This window comes from Geotrypetes seraphini, chromosome 15 (genome assembly GCF_902459505.1).
Source record: "Geotrypetes seraphini chromosome 15, aGeoSer1.1, whole genome shotgun sequence".
Taxonomy (NCBI): Eukaryota; Metazoa; Chordata; class Amphibia; order Gymnophiona; family Dermophiidae; genus Geotrypetes; species Geotrypetes seraphini.
The window spans coordinates 8,142,033-8,158,580 of record NC_047098.1 but is presented as its reverse complement, the minus strand read 5'-3'; the positions used below and the strand labels follow the sequence as shown (position 1 = coordinate 8,158,580).

Sequence of the window (16,548 nt, the reverse complement as noted above, 5' to 3'; positions counted from 1 at the left end):
AAATTACAAATAAAGTCACCCTAGAGCAGGGTCTCAAACTCGCAGCCCGCCAGGTGCTATTTTGAGGCCCTTGGTATGTTTATCATAATCACAAAAGTAAAATAAAACTGTTTCTTGATCATGTCTTTAGCTATAAGTGACAATATTATTATTAAGACTTACCCCCTCTTTTACCAAATGGCGATAGCCATTTCTGGCGCGGGGAGTCGCGCTGAATGGCCCTCGCTGCTCCTGATGCTCATAGGAACTCAATGAGCATTGGGAGCTGCGCAGGCCATTTAGTGCTGCGCCAGAAACTGCTATTGCAGTTTTGTAAAAGGAAAGATTTATAAAGAGTTTTTACCTCATGCAAAATTTGTTATTTCTTTATGTTATAACATTTTATTGAAGGAATCAAATAAATATACAATAATATGATACAAAGAGATATTCATTACAATTTAATTCATAATGAAACATTTGCATACATATTTTATCATTCCTCCAAAATATATATTTCTATATACCTAATCTGTTTTTTCCTATATCCCCCCTTAATCCCTTCCCTTTCCCCCCTTCATTCTATTTATTTCATTTATGCTTTAGATTGTTTTTTAATATTATTATAATAAATGAATTAAACAGAAATACATTTCAAGTAATTTAACATACATTAAAATCATCATTCCTATTGCTCTCCCTACCCTAGAATGAAAGGTGACATGAAATACCAAATCAATAAAAATACTAAACGCATTTACTTAGATTTTAATTTGTCATTTCTTTAATAAGACATTAACTTTTTTTTTCTGTGGCCCTGCCAAGGCTTTGCGCTGGAGACCGCTGCCCTAGAGCGACCGTTCTCCCTCCCCTCCAATATCTCCTGCAACAAAACGACATGATCCCATTTCCTGTAGAGCCATCGTGAGCGGCGAGGAGCGCCTGAAAGCGCGCGCCGGGGCCTCCGCCGCCACCGCCCCAGCGAGCGAAACGGCGCCGCACGTCGGCGTTCGGAGCCTTAAACCTGGGCCGCGGACTAATCCCCGGGTAGCCCAATCTCCCCCCCCCCCCTCTGCGCGAGCGGCTGGAAGAAGTAGTTCCGGGTGTGCGTGCGTGCGCGAGCGAGCGAGAGCGCTGAGTACCCGGATGTTTGTTCCTGAAGCGCACCGAGCTGAGGTGGAGAAGGGAGAGAGAGAGAGAGGGAGAAAAGCGAGCGAGCGAGCGGCCGAGGCGCCGGCGCTGCTTCCCCCGCGGCGCTGCCCTCCCCGCGCCACACACACCGCCTCGCCTGGGCCGCCGGGGGTGGCGGGGGAAAGGGGACGTCGGAGCCTGGTGCAAGCTTCCCTCCCCCCCCACCCCCCTCTCTCTCCCCCCCGGTCGCAGCAGCCGGACGGGCCCCGGGGCCTGCAGGAAGCGCCGGGTGAGTGGCCGCGCAGCGAGCGGGGAAGGGAGGCGGAAGGGGCGCCCGGCTGGGGCCTAGACAAGGCCGGCTCCCGCAGAGGGGGGCGAAAGGCGCGCGGTGCCCGGCTCCCCCCCCCCCCCGGGCCGGCTCTGGCCTACTCCTCGCCGGGGCGGTTGTCATTCAAGAAGCCCCATTGCAGAGGCTTCTTGGCTTGGCTGCAAAGAGAGCCGCCGTCGGGCTTGATGGGGGCCTGGAAGACCCGGTGCGGATCTGGTCTGCTTTTGCGAGTCGCCCGTGGCTGCGATGGCTCTGCGTCCCAGGCGGATCCTTGGCCAGATGCAGCCGAGCTTTTTCAGGCTTGTGTTTTGGAGGCTCAGGCGATCAGTGGGAGTTTGTGATTTGAAGTTGTAGTGGTGGCTGATTTCCAAACATTGCCAGCCGGCTCTTCAGCAACTTGTGAATTCTCTGCTAATGGGAATCTTTTTTTTTTTTTTTTGGCTTGTAACTACTGAGTGTGAAATGAGTGAAAATCAAGCTGCAAAAATGAATGTTAACCTTAAAACCATTTCTGGCGTTACAATTTACTACGAATCACAATACAGGTGCTAAATAAAGTGTCCCAAATTATTCCATTGAATACATTATACCTATGGTATTGCTTCTACATAATGTGTAAAATTCAGTCAGATGGGCTCAGAGCCAACGGATTTGTTAGAATATAAATGTGATAATATTGTCCAACTGGGGACACAGATCATCTAATTTTGTAATCAAAACTTCTGTACAAGTTTTTGGTTTTATTTTTAATTAAGAAGGGCATCAATACGGTATCAAATACTATAATATTGTCCAATTGAGAGGACAGAACATCTAATTTTGTAATCAAAACTATTATGCACAAATTTTTGTTTTTTTAAATTAAGAAGGGCTGCTAATACATGCTGATACTGTATTAAATGTGCATCTGAAAAATTAGATTCTGGTTTGGCTTTCACTTTTGAGTAGCAAGAGACCTGTTTTGTATTATTATTATTATTATTTAGTGGTCTTTCCAAAGGATGACAACAATTTAATTGCTAGCTACCCTGGAGTAGTAGACTTTCACACTGGCACCTATTTATACAGTATTTGAATTTCATGCATATATTCAATCCAATAATATAACAATGTCTGTCAGTCATTGAATTAAAATGGCTGTTGGATGATTGTCTCTGCTTAGTGCCGGTTTCCTTGACCCAATGAGACATTTATTTCTGTATCACTTAGATAAGAACTCATTTGGTATGCCACTGTTGAAAATTCAGTGCCTGCACCATATTAAGTAGGATGCAGAGAACCTTTTCCCTTGACAATCCAGAATATTTTAACTGCTCTCTAGTGTATTCAGTAGTTTTCATAGCTAATATATGTCTGGTTCCCTTTATAAAGTGAGGTCAAAGCTATTTGAAAGAGAAGCCTCCCCCCTAAAAAAAACAGTGGGTTTTGAACATGTATTTACAGTGCTTTATATTACATTTAAAACATATATCTCTGAAGATATGAATTCTGTCATAGTGACTAGCCTTTGATCATTCCTTTGTGGGTTTTGCTTTGCTACTCTAATTAATGATAGCACAATTACCAGCAAATGCATAATATATTTTTAGGCATCCCATGACACATCATGTATTTATACAATCATCAATGCAGATAAATGCTAAACTGATCTTGTAGCTAGAGAAAATTCCTGAAAAAGGGACTAATGTGCTCTCGAGAGATAATATGCTATTACACCTGTTAATGTCAGTCCAATACAAGGTATCATGGCCTGCTAAGATTATTTAAAGGATAGATCTACCAGGATTGTGACAGGCATGTGAGATCTTTTAGGGAGGCAGTGTATGCTGTAGATGGGCAGACTGGATGGGCCATTTGGCCTTTACTTACCATCATGTTTCTATGTTTTATTTGTTACATTTATAGTAGTTTTTGCAGTGATATATATTTTGAGAAAATATCACATGGACCTAATAAATTATTTGGGTATTTTTGTGTTTCCCCTGCATTGAGATCTTTAATTTGATTGGACGACAAGGGTGACAGGAAAGAAATAATGATATGTAAACCACAAGGAATTTACTTCAAGCTATTACTTGGCGATTTCATAGATACCTTTTTTCAGTATACTGTAGTTTCTTTCAAGGCCAGTTGTTACTGGTTTCTCTCTGGACTTGCTTTATCTAAAATATTTTTATCCTTGAAAATGAATAGTAGAAATAAACTAATTATATGAGTTCTGGTGCAATGTGTCTAAGAGTCCTGACTATAGGAAATATCCCCCCAAATCATGAGTTGTGTTGCGAAAGATGACATTTACTTTCTTAACTCAACCTCCTCCTCCAGTGGCTGTAGTGCCCTCTTCAGCTTTTCGTTCTGCAAGTGAATTGAGAAGATGATGGTCTGATGCTGTGATTTTTCTTTTGTTCTCTTATTTTTCAGGTTTTTATCCGAATCTGGAGGTTTTGCAGTACTCAGGAGGTTCCCTGTGACCCTGGGACAGTTCTGCCTGGGAGAGGACGCAGACTCTGGGAAAGAAGTCTGCAGCTAGCAGGGAAACCCTTGGAGTACCTGTCTAACCAGCCTGCAATAGGACTTGTGGAGCTCGTGGTCCATTCTCCTGGAAGTTAACTCGCAACCTGATTTATCAGGTGCTTGAGTGCAGGCTGTTTGGCCCCCCGTGGCGGTCCAGTCGGGTTATGGCGGATGCCAGTTGTGTTTTTCCTCCCCTCTTGTCACATGGATTCGTGGGGGTTGAGGTCTCAGTCCAACTGGCAGCCTGAAGATTGCAGCATATGGATTTGATTTGACTGACTGAGGCAGTGTCTTCTCCAAATTCCAGCTTTTGTGATAGCTGAAGCAGGCTAGTACCAGCACAGACCGACTGTGAGTAAGGCTATTGTAGCCTATGGGAAAATTGGGAAGGTGAGTCTGAAATTGCATGCTTGAAGCATTTCTGGGGCTAGATATAGGGTCTTACCACCTTCAAAATGCCCCTTCCCAGAATATTTTAACCTCTGATTGTGCTTTCCTGGGCCGTTTTTGGTGCAACTTCTCTGCCACGGCAGTCATATTGAATTTCCCAGTTTTTGTTTAAAAGCCTCCAACTGCCTCAAAACCCTTCGATTTTGCAAAATATAACTTGGGATGGATCCCTCAGGCTGTAATACCCCTATATCATGCCAGATTTGTGCTGGATGGCTGAGGAGTGTTCATGTGCCATGGGGCACGTGAAGGAGGAGTGGGAGCCTTGGGCTCAGCCTTTCTTGGTACCTCCAGGCCTGGGGATCACAGATGGCTCTTTTGTCCAGGAAGGCCTCACGATATTGGGGCAAATCCTTTACCATACCACGTAGATAGGAGGAAAAGGTAAAGGCATAATTTAACGCCCTGGTCGCCATAAAGGAGTTGGCATAGAGGCGACGACCAAACTTGTCCAGGGTCCGACCTTCCCTGCCGGGCGGAACCGCCGCAGAAACCCGGGATGGTTGCGTCCTTTTGAGCGCAGACTCGACCAGTAAAGACTGGTGGGAGAGTTGAGCCTTCTCAAACCCCTTGGGTGGTATCGTCCTGTACTTGGACTCCATCTTAGACGGAACCGCTGCGACTGTAAGAGGCGAAGTCAGGTTTCTAAGCAAGGTCTGATGAAGGACCTTGTTCAGGGGTAGCCGAGGGGATTCCCTAGGGGGCGCAGGAAGGTCCTGCTCCTCGAGGAACTCCTTAGTATATTGCGACCCAGCCATGAGGTCCAGGCCCAGGGCACGCGCCATGTCCTGCACAAAGCCAGAGAAGGAGGACTGCCAGATTGAGTATCGTGCAGAAGAGAGAATTGGTCGAGTTACTGATGGTTGAGATTGGTTGGTTACTGATGTTGATGATTCTTTACAATTTTTGGGGATTGGGGTTATTATAATATGACCATTATTAGTGAGGAATTTTCCATTGTTTAGGTTATTGGTTAGATAATTCAATAGAGATAGTTTAAAGTCTAATGGAGCTGCTTTCATAATTTCTGGGGGACATGAGTCCAGAACACAGTATGATTTAGAGTATTGTTATATAATTTGATGTAGTTATTCCATTCTAAATTGTAGAAGGAACTCCAGATTATGTCCGCTGGTATTGCATTTCTTTGTTTTTCAATTGATTGATGTTCGTATGCAACAATTGTTGAGTAGTTATTTCTTAGGTTTTTGATTTGTGAATCAAAATGTGCTAGATCATTTGCTGAGGGTAGCTTGGTATTATGCATGGGTTGAGTGTAGCGTGTGGTGTCAAATAAATTTGTAACTATGTTGAACAGTTCTTTTGTATTGGCTCCTTTTGAGCTAGTATTAGATGAGTTAATTTTAGATGAGTAAAAAGTTTTACGTTTTTCTTTATCTGTTGTTTGTAGAGTTTTATGTTGGATCTCCAGTTGTTTCGGTCTGTCAGTTTTCCCGTTTTTTTTCAGATTCTTTCTAATCGTCTTACTGATTGTTTCATTGTTAGGAGTTCGATGTCAAACCATTTGTTGTATTTGTTTGTGCAGCTTTTGCTAATTCGTTTAGGGGCAATTTTATCTAAAATGGATTTGCTAGTTTTCATCTAGTGATCATAGAAATCAACTCCTTCTTCTATCTTCGCTTGTAGATCATATTGTGACCAATATTCCTCTGGGTTGATAAAGCCCCTTGTGAGGTGTTCTCTTTTTGTCCGTGGATGTGTCTTAGATTTTAGCCGAGTCCAAATTAGATTGAAATAATAAGTGAAATGGTCAGACCAGATATCATGACGCCAAGTACCGTCCGAAAGAGAGATGGGAGGGTTTATGATCTCCTTTATAGACATCGCTACCACATCTAAATGATGGCCTTTTTCATGTGTTTGAGTGGGTGAAGGGAGATTGTAATTGAGTAAAGAAAGAAAGTTTTTAAAGTCTTTTGCTTCTGGATTGTCTATTTCATCTAGATGTAAGTTTATGTCTCCTGCAATTAGATTATGTGATGAAGTGATTGAGTTATGTAGGACAAATTCGCAGAAGTCCTCTCTAGCTTTTGGCCAGCTTTTCGGCGGAACATAGAATAGTATAGTTCCTTATTGCTAATTTTACAGGCTAATATTTCAATTGATTGGTCATTTTGGAATCCAATAGTTCAACTACAAATCCTTCCTTAGTGACAATTGCTAATCCTCCCCCTCTTCTTCCATCACAATTTAGCATGTGAATTTTAAAATTATCTGATAGAAGATCATTTATTACTGGGTCAATTTCAGACAGTAACCACATTTCCGTTAGGAAAAGACAGGCTATTTGCTTGTTGATGATCCAATCTTTAATTAAAAATGCTTTATTCCTAACAGATCTGGTGTTAAGATATGCACAGGGAACGGAAGTAGATGTGATAGGTTTGGTGGATGTAGTGGTTCTGATAGGTTTTACTTCCCTTATCCTTTTATTTTTTTGGGATACGTTGATGTCTTCCGTTTCTCGAGATTACCTTGATATGGTTTGCTCTGTCTTCCTGTTGGTTAATTATAAGCCTGATGGATAGATCAGGATAATGGGCTGTGTGTAGCTGTGGATAGAGGGACCTAACATCCTTAATGTTATTGCATATTAAATAGATTAGTAGAATCAGTAGGAGATGCTTGCTTGCAGATTAAACTGACTCCTTCTTGTCCTAATGGCTATTTGATGTTTCTTTTACTTCCAGTTTCTAGGATAATTAATTAGCAGTGAATCAGGTAGCACTAGCTCAGATTCAATAACAACAGTTAAATTAACTGCTAAATTAGTTGAATAGCAGTAAATCAGATATCTGATATTGGTGCTGATTTTAGGTACCCCCGCTGGTTTGGGGGAGGGGCGGATCAATTCGCTAGCCTGCAGGATCAGGCTCCTGCTTCTCTCTCCTGCCCGCTGGTATCGGTGCTGATTTTAAGTGTTCCCCGCTGGTTCGGGGGAGAGGCAGATCGATTGCTTGCCTTCAGGATCGGGCTCCTGCTTCTCTCTCCTGCCCGCTGGTATCGGTGCCGATGGCAGACTATTGTTGGAACCTTATTTGGGATTGTCCTGGCAGATCCCACTCTCAGAAGTCTTACAGAAGGAGCTTCTTCTGTGTTGAATGACTGGAAAGTTTGTATCATAAACTTGTTGTATGAAATAAGTAGATTTTCATGTGAGTGAAGAGTTATAGGGCACATGTTCTGTATCTCAAAAAGTAGAGCTGATAGTGAAAAGTGGTGCCATTTTTGGAATTTGCAGGTCAAATATACCCCAAAAGAGGTCTAACATTTGAGGCACCAAAATGAGTGTTGGCCAGTGTTATCAATGAAGATGGAACCCCTCAATGTCTGTGGCATTGCACTTTCCTGGAAAAAAAAATGTAGAATTGAGTTCTTCTTGATGTGCATGGGTGTCCTAATCGATTGCCTACTCTACTTATACCCATTATTGGATCTATTTTAATTCCATCACCTTTTCCTATTTTACTCACTCCAGCTTGCTCCATGCACTGCAGAGTTCCTTTAGCACCCTTAAGTAAGTAGGGTAAATGGTAATCTGTCAGTGATTGTGTCAGTAAAGAGACTGCATGAGTCACTCTCACAGCTCAGCAAGCTATATAGTCATTAGTCACCAGATTTCCAGATATCAAATAGCTCCACTCAGAAATAAGCAATGCAAAATTCAGGCCCTGCATTTTTGTTTTTTCACTCTTCTCCTCCAAGCAGATTTTCTTCCTGGCCAGATCGGGTTGTTTGAACAATCCTGCTTTATTGGTCATTCATTTAGCAGTTCAAGGTTAGTGCTTTTAAGTGGAAATTATGTATCTTTAAAAATAAAAATTACCCTGATCTCTGCATCAAGCCTATAAAGGGTTTTAATCCTGTTCTAAATCTGCATATTGGGGGGTTCCCCTTTAAGTAAAAACAGCTTTTCAAGATTAGACATTTCCTGTAACTTTATAAGCCAAGCCTCTATCTCAGGTGTAGTTTTTCAGTAAGTAACTGCTGTGATACCAACAGCCTGAAATGTAAGGGTGAATTCCAAAAGACCTAGAATAGATGATATTTGACTGTGGTATCCCAGCATGCTTGTAATCTCTGTAGCTAAATTGGGCCAAAATTGTGCAACTTTGGGGGCATTCCTATCACATGTGGAAAAAAGTGCCAGCTGCTTCTACTCCTGCCAGCACAATTGATTTGAACTTGGGAAGCTCCTAGCAAAACAGCAGAGTTTGTCTTAGGACCTATAAACTGAGTCCAATCATCGGTTCCAAATTTTATAAGGGAAAGTATATTTATTCTTTTAAGTAAGCAAATACTGAAACATGTATAACCAAGCTGTGCCATGTGTTTTTGTTTACTTATGCTTGCTTATACCGGTTGATAGTTTAGTCCACACAGGCTTATCCCAGTTGGTAGAATAGAGCAGTTGTCAGCTTTTGCATGTATAAGAATTGCATTCTGGGTCAGACCAAAGGTCCATGTAGCTCAGCATCCTGGTTTCAGCAGTGGCCAGTCCAGGTCACAAGTACCTGGCAGAATCCCAAAAAGTAACTGGATTCCGTACTTTTTATCTATAGATCTATCTTAATTGCATTCTAACTTTTTCTCCAGGAACTTGTCCAAACTTTTGTCAGCAGTGCTGCTTTTTCCACATCTTCTACCAATAAGTTTCAAAACTTAACTATATACTGAATGAAAAAAATATTTTCTCCTATTTGTTTTAAATGTAATAATTTTCTAGTCTTTGTATTTTTTTGTATGAATAAACAATTGATTTGCATTTATCCGCTCCACTCAGGGTTTTATAGACCTCTGTCATATCTCTTCTTAGCCATCTCTTCTCCATGCTGAAGAGCCCTAACCTCTTTAGCCTTTCCTCATTGGCAAATTGTTCCATACCCTTTATTGTTTTGATCACTATACCTTTTCTAATTCCGCTCAATCTTTTTAAGATGCAGCTCAGGGCATTCCTTTTGTTTTGTTTAATGGTCCCATGGAAGTGCACTGCCATATTTCTGTGGGTGGGTGCCTTGATCACCATATACTATGTTCTTGAGTAGGAAAGCATTCTAACCCAAAGGGGGGTGAGGGACAATCCTGAAGCAGAGACATCGGGTGTATACTGTCTCCCCTCATTAATACTTAGAACTATGTAAACCTCGCAGTTCATTTTAAAAACTCAGAACCGACAGAAAGTGCACTAGTGCAAAAAAGTGTACTAGTGCTTTAAAGTGGCATATCAAAAGTGCATTTGTGCTGTAAATTTTTTGTTTCCATTCAAACTTTTGGAACTCTTAGAGCTTAAAGTACTTAGCTTATGTTCTTATGCTCTTTAAGAACCAGGACCGTTGATTGCTACTCTCAGTTAATGTAAAGTAAATAGTAACTCAGGTAATTTTTAATATAAATTAATTGAAGATTGAAGACTGAAAAGTAATTGAAGAAATAAAGATTAAGTTTAATGTTAGAAATAAGGTAGAGAGGTTGGGTTCAAGCCAGTGATGTTAATATGAGTAAGAGAAAATATTTGTCTTTCTCTTTGAAAGAACCCTGAATGGGTCAGAGCTCAATACTCTGAGGCTTGTTCCCATTTATATAAAAAGAAAGAAATAGAGAGAAAAAAAAGAAAAATAATCATCTTCAGTGTCATTTTGGTATATATTGATGGTTCTATATATTGTATTTAATTGATAGGTAACCATCAGGTTTTTTCTATTTTATTGTCTTATTCTTCACAGCATAAGATCTATATGCTTGTGCTGCAAATTACTGTTTGTCTTGGCCTGGAACCTCTGTGGGTTTTTTTAGCGCCACCAACATTGAGCAAATATCTTCACTTTGTCCACAAATGGATAAATATGATGATGGTTCAGCACCTTCAATCATTGTGAACTGTTGGCTTCTATTAATGTTCTGTCTAATTTTTGCTGGCACATATGTGCAAGGAAAACATTTTGGTCCTGATTCTACAAACCGTTCCTTAGCACGCCTACATTGTAGTCAATCAAATGCTGGGCGCACATTGTAGACTCAGTCCTATAGTTTTGTACAAGCACCTTAAATGTAGGCCAGCATTTTAAAGGCCTACATTTAAGGTATCGGTCTTGTGCCTATAGAGGCACGTAGCGGCACATACTGATGCGTAAGGCAGCTTCCGGCACAAACCACACCTCCACCTGCCTTATGCATTACTATGTACCTCCATAGGTGTGAGACTAGCGCCTTAGAATGGCGCATCTAATTTTTTCAGAAAATGTGCGCTTTGATTGGTCAGGTGGCAGTAGCATGCATACTGCCACCTAAATTTAGCACACTCTATATAGAATCCAGACCTTTGTGCGCGAGTTGCTCAACAGTCTTATACATGTGAAGCATAGCCTGCTTTCATAATTTAAAAAAAGAATCATGCACACCGTTGCTAGGCATGTGCATTTCCTTTCTGACCTGTGTGTGTGCATTTTTGCGCATGGCTTAGAGAGAACACTGACTCCTATCACCTCTGCTGTATTTCATACAAGCCTGCTACTATGTGGCTATCTATCGTCTGAATTTTAGCTGTGGGTTAGGGCCAGTTTGTAAGTCCAGCCCTTTGGATAACCAGCCTCTAGCTTCCTCATGCCATGTTGGTAGTTGTAATGCTCACAGACAGTGTCCAGTGGGCCATGGCAGTGTTCTTATGCACTCATCTAGCTTTTGTGCCACCTTCCTCATTTTACAGCTTTCTCAGTCTTTGCCAGGTTGAACTTGTGGAATCAGGGAGTTACGGGATCTAGGTGTTGTTTTTTTTGTTTTTTTTTTAATTTCTAGACAGATGATATCCAGTTCTTGATTCCTTTGGATAAATCGATGGATGAGGCTTTGCGATGTCTTAACTGCTTCCAGGTTATCAAGGACTGGATGAGACAGAATCAGCTGAAATTGAACGTGGCGAGAAACAGAAGTTCTGTGCATTAGTTGTGAAAGGAATTTGTCATTATTTCCCTCTGGAATATTGTTGGACAATGTGGTTGTCCCAGTGCTTCAGAAATGTAGATATGTTATCATTTAAGCCTCAGATAAAGTTTGTTGTGTCTCATGCTTTTTTTTAAGCTAGGATTGTTGTGCAGATTAAGGGATTACCTGTCTGGATAATTTTTGGACTGTATTGTAATGATGTTGACTCCAGTATTTGATTATTGTAATGCTCTTTACTTGAGATTATCTAAGTGTGAGATGCAAGCTTTACAGCTTACTCAGAATGCTGCTGCATGTATTATCGTTCGGGCCTCGAAATATGAACATATTACACCAATCTTTCAGGATTTACATTGGTTGCCTATCAGTGCCCACATCAAATTCAAGGTCCTGTGTGTAATTTTCAGGTTGTTGAAAGATAATTGTCCACTTGTTTTACGTTCAGTATTGCATACTTATCAGCCAGTATGTGCGTTACAATCCATGGATAGGATGTGCCTGGATGTACCATCTTTGAGTGTTGTGAGATAATTATCAGGGACTCGTAAAACAATGCTATCTGTACAGGGTTCAGTTTGTTGGAATTCATTACCTTTGGAGCTAAGACAGACTTCAACTATTTTACAGTTTAGAAAGAGGTTGAAAACAGTCTTGTTTGAACTCACTTTTGTTAGCTGAAAAGTGATGTTGGTCATTAGTCAGACTCTTGATTTGCAGGAGTGATGTTGAGTTCTGATGTTATCTTAATTGTAATATATAACAGATTTGTGTGTTTTTAATTGTAGAAGGGTATGTTTGTGTATTAGTTGTAGTTGTATGTTACTTGTTTTACCTTATGATTTATGCTGCTGATAGTATGTCATCTGTTTTACTTTTATTATTTTTACTTATTTCAGTTTTATATCCCATCCTACCCAAGAGCTCAGAACGGGTCACATTCACAGTGTTTGGGGTGTAAGGCTGTGCTTGTTATATTATCCGTATAGAACTGGTGGATATGCAGGCTATAAATTTTTTAATAAATTAAAAATAAATAAATCAGCTGACTTCCCAGAAAATCCCTGCTTCTGGAGTTTACCATGCTTGCTGTATCCTGTCTCCAGAAACAGAATGAACTGATTGTGTCACCAAAGCATTTTTCTTAAACCACATTGTAAACATGCATTGAGACTCTAGAACTCAGTGCATAAGTTCCTTTTTTGCCTTCATTCCGTATTGTAGTTCGTCCAGCTGCCTGCATTGGTTTGCAGGTGAAGCTTGTGGCTGCTCGTTCCTGTCATATTCTTCTAGATGCGCATGGTGTTGCTTTTAGGTTGGCTGCTTAGGTTGCCTGCATCCCAGTCTTGGTCCTTTGGGAGGATCAGCTGTGTTTTAGGTGCTGATGCCCTTCTGGGTGGAGAAGGGAGGTTGAGCGCAGTGCCCTCTTGTGGAGGACTGTGGGTAGTTCCATCTCTGGATGATGGGGTGGCTCCATCATGGATTGGGGGGGGATGCTGATCCCTTCTTAAGTGTAGAGCGCAATTTCGTCTTTGGGATTGATTAGTGCCCCATTTTGGCCTGTTTGGCACTCTGCTGTTTCTTTCTCTTGGACTTGGCTGTCATTCTAGGAGTAGAACATGACTTTCTCTTTATTCTCCTGGGTAGCTCCATTAATAGAGATGGGGTGAATCGAGCATCTATAGCCTGCAGGGTAAGGAGGAAGACCATTCTCATGAGTCCCTCCTTACCCCACTACAGCAGCTCATTGGGGGACACCGTAGAGCTGTTGCATCAGAAAGAAGTCCTACCCACCAAACCCCAACCTGATCTTCAGCCCTTTGAAGGACTGATGATCATGTGGGCTCTGCCGAAGGGCCACTTCGTGTTGACCTCGAGCGGATCTCAAACAAGATTTTAAGGTGTGATTGCACAACTGAAACTACCAGTCAGTGAAGTCTCTTTCATAGCTGATAGGACACCATTCCACCACTAGAAATGTCCACTTACCCTAGTCCTGTATGGTTTTGAGTTAGTAAACATGGAAGCCTTAAACCTAAAGTTGCTAACAAGATGACAGATAGAGTATTAAAGCTAGTCCCCATTGTGTACAATAAATCTAACTATCAAACAAGAGAGTTTCAGTGTTCGGTAGTAAATGCTAGATCAATTATAAATAAAACTTGGATCATTTCTGACCTGATTGTAGATCACAACTTAGATTTATTATGCATAATGGAATCCTGGCTGCTACCTACCAACCTATTCGTAATTAATGAGATCTGTCATGTTGGCGTTGTGGCCTTCATGGGCAACAGGACAACTGACAGGGGACGAGGAGCCTTAATTATTTGTAAAGAATCTTGCAAGATTATGAAAATAGAGACCCCTCGTGTAAAATTGTAGAAATATCAGGACTTGCTTCAAAACATCAGAACATCCTACTGTGCTGCTAATCTCCTAATGACAGACTTTGCACAAATTGCTAATATACTACTCAACATTAACCTATCATCCAGTAAAACCTTAGTCCTGGGTAATTTCAACATGCGTGTAGACAAAGCTTATGAAAACACGTACATCTATGATTTTGTGAATGCCGTGCACTCCCTTGGCTGGACATCTTGAGTAACCTTCTTAAGAAGGCGATTAATAAATCATCGGTAGAATGAACATTGCATTCCTCTGATGCCTTTATCTTTAAACACCATGAGATTTTCGAGCACGAGAACAACTCGTATGAATAAGCTCTCCAAAATCCAAATTTCCAAAACCCAAAACTGAAGTTTTTGTTCTCCTTATCAAATCCCAAAGGTTACTCCAACATTCACCAATGTCCCAAGTCCCAAAAGTTCCCAAAACGGAACAAACGATATCCTTTCAAACAGCAGTTCTCTCCAAATGCAAATATATGCAAATTACTATGCAAAGTAGCTCCTCTTCATTCAGAAGTAGAAATCACTTCAACAGATCTAGGTCTCAGAATTAGATCAAGTCCTTAGTACAAGATGGGAGGCTCCTGTCTCCTCCCATGTAGTTTTCCTGACTTACTACCATCACTCGCTGGCAGTTCGTTGGACTTTCACCCTAATAATAACAGGGACCTATCAAGACCTAGCCTTAGACCCAGGTTGACTTTTTCAGAGGGGTTTTTCCCAACGGACATTTCCTGAGGATGCCTCACTTTCCATGACAGAACATACACCCTGTCATAGCGTGTTAGTATCTGCTAACTAACCACTAATGATGCTCATATTTCAATGGGCATTGTTAGTGATTAGTGCCCTTTGTTGAATTCCCCCTTAGTGCTCCATACATTCATAACATTTATTCCAAGTATTGTACATCTTCATTTTATTTTTGCCAGATTTTAATAGCACATTTGTAAGAGGTTGCATGTTTTTGCAGCAGATTTTTTATTTAATGAAAAATAAATATTCAGCATAAGGATGGTCCTTCTAACTAGGGTTTCATATTCTGCAGGAGGCTGGTTTATTTGCATTGTTTGTTTTACCATTCTTGTCTACTATTCAGCCATGCTGGGTAAACAAGGGGTAGGCCTGTGGAAGTGTCATTCCTTCTACCAGTAAGTTCAGAAGCCAGAGACATAGCAGCCCAGGTATCTGAAAGAAACCTGGAGGGGGAAGGAATGAAACAGCTCACATGGCTAGAAGACAGCCAACATAGCCTTAGTGGCGGGGAAAGATGCTGTCCAGGCCTCTGCAGACTTGTGTGGAGGTAAGAAGATTCTGTGGGTGGGTTTGGAGAGGGGGATGTAGCTTGTATGACCAAATAATTTTCAGAGCAACATCAGTAGAGAGGAGGGACATTATCCAGACATTTTAATAGTTGTGGGAAGATTGCCTCTTGCCAACATTTCTCACAGACCTTTTCAACTAGTGTCTGAATTATTTAGCTACTTCCATTCAAAACCAGAAATACAGCCTTATGGTCAGTTACTTGATATTATGGTTGCCAAAAATAGCAAGCCAGGTCATTGCACTATTATGGTATATGAAGTACTGTGTTCCAAAATTTTTGTGTGAGATCTTCATTTTTTAAAAATATAAACATATATTGAACCCTGCACTTTATCAGGCTTTTTAACACATTTGTATTTTTCTTTCTAGATTATACTCCAACCTCCCCTTAATTGGAATTCCTAATTCTTGGACTTCTGGATTTTTGTAAGAACATAGGCTTCCTTTTCCTGAGTAAGAAATCTCCTTGCCATCAGAATGACATCAGAACTGGAGAGCAGCCTAACGTCTATGGATTGGCTTCCTCAGCTCACTGTGAGGGCAGCCATTCAAAAAGCTGATGCTTCTCAGAATGCTCATGGGACAGGTATTTCAAAGAAGAACGCACTTCTTGACCCAAACACAACTCTGGACCAGGAAGAAGTCCAACAGCACAAAGATGGGAAACCACCATACAGTTACGCTAGCCTCATAACATTTGCAATTAATAGCTCACCAAAAAAGAAAATGACTTTGAGTGAGATTTATCAATGGATTTGTGATAACTTTCCATATTATAGAGAGGCTGGCAGTGGCTGGAAGGTAATTAATTTATATATTTCTTGTTTATTACATGGCCTGCATCAAAGATTCCCAACTCTGGTCCTTCAGGATAACCAGAATAGGAAAATTGACATAGGTATTGCACTAAGCATTTTCAAATTATATGCAATTATTATGAAAATCCAGAAAATTAGGCTTATTTGTGGTCATCAAGGATTGTAGTTTAGAATTTATTATCTATAGCAGTGTCTCTCAAACTGTTGTGCCCCAAAGAGATTCCGGGTGTGCCATGAGAGGTTCTAGAATTTTACTTTGTTTTTAAAAATTCCTTTCATAAGTATACACTAGAATAGACGACATGTGCGTCACTTACGCAAGAGTCTGTCAATGTTATGAGCGTCTCTGTGCGTAAGGATACAACCGCCCAGACAAGCATCATTCTTTGACGTGATTGGTCCTTGAAAACTAACGGCAAGTAATTTTAGTTTTGTTATTATTTATTAAGCAGTAGTTACCTAACTTGAGCAACAAAGCATTTAAGGCTTTGTTACTGTTTGGATCTTCTTATCTTTGAGAACTTGCATTTTCAGCTCTGACAGAAATTAAATTGAAAAAAAGAGAACAACTGCAGATGGTGGATGATGAAATGTGTGTTTGATTGTTGACTATCGAGCCATGTTTTGAGTT

The 16,548-nt window shown here is 40.9% G+C and overlaps 1 protein-coding gene across 7 annotated transcripts in view; it reads left to right on the top strand.

The window, feature by feature from the left end:
• The first annotated feature begins 1,017 nt into the window (after positions 1–1,017).
• FOXJ3 (forkhead box J3) overlaps positions 1,018–16,548 on the top strand; it is an 89,822-nt gene continuing 74,291 nt past the window's right edge. For 4 of the 7 annotated variants that reach the window (XM_033921328.1, XM_033921330.1, XM_033921329.1 and 1 more), the window contains exons 1-2: positions 1,018–1,399; positions 15,469–15,900. In XM_033921328.1, the coding sequence (XP_033777219.1) occupies positions 15,577–15,900 (324 nt within the window). In that variant the 5' untranslated portion in view covers positions 1,018–1,399; positions 15,469–15,576. Of the gene's footprint in view, positions 1,400–1,964; positions 1,984–3,859; positions 4,343–15,468; positions 15,901–16,548 lie in introns of those variants that run through there. The other 3 variants (XM_033921325.1, XM_033921324.1, XM_033921326.1) reach the window with 3 other exon arrangements.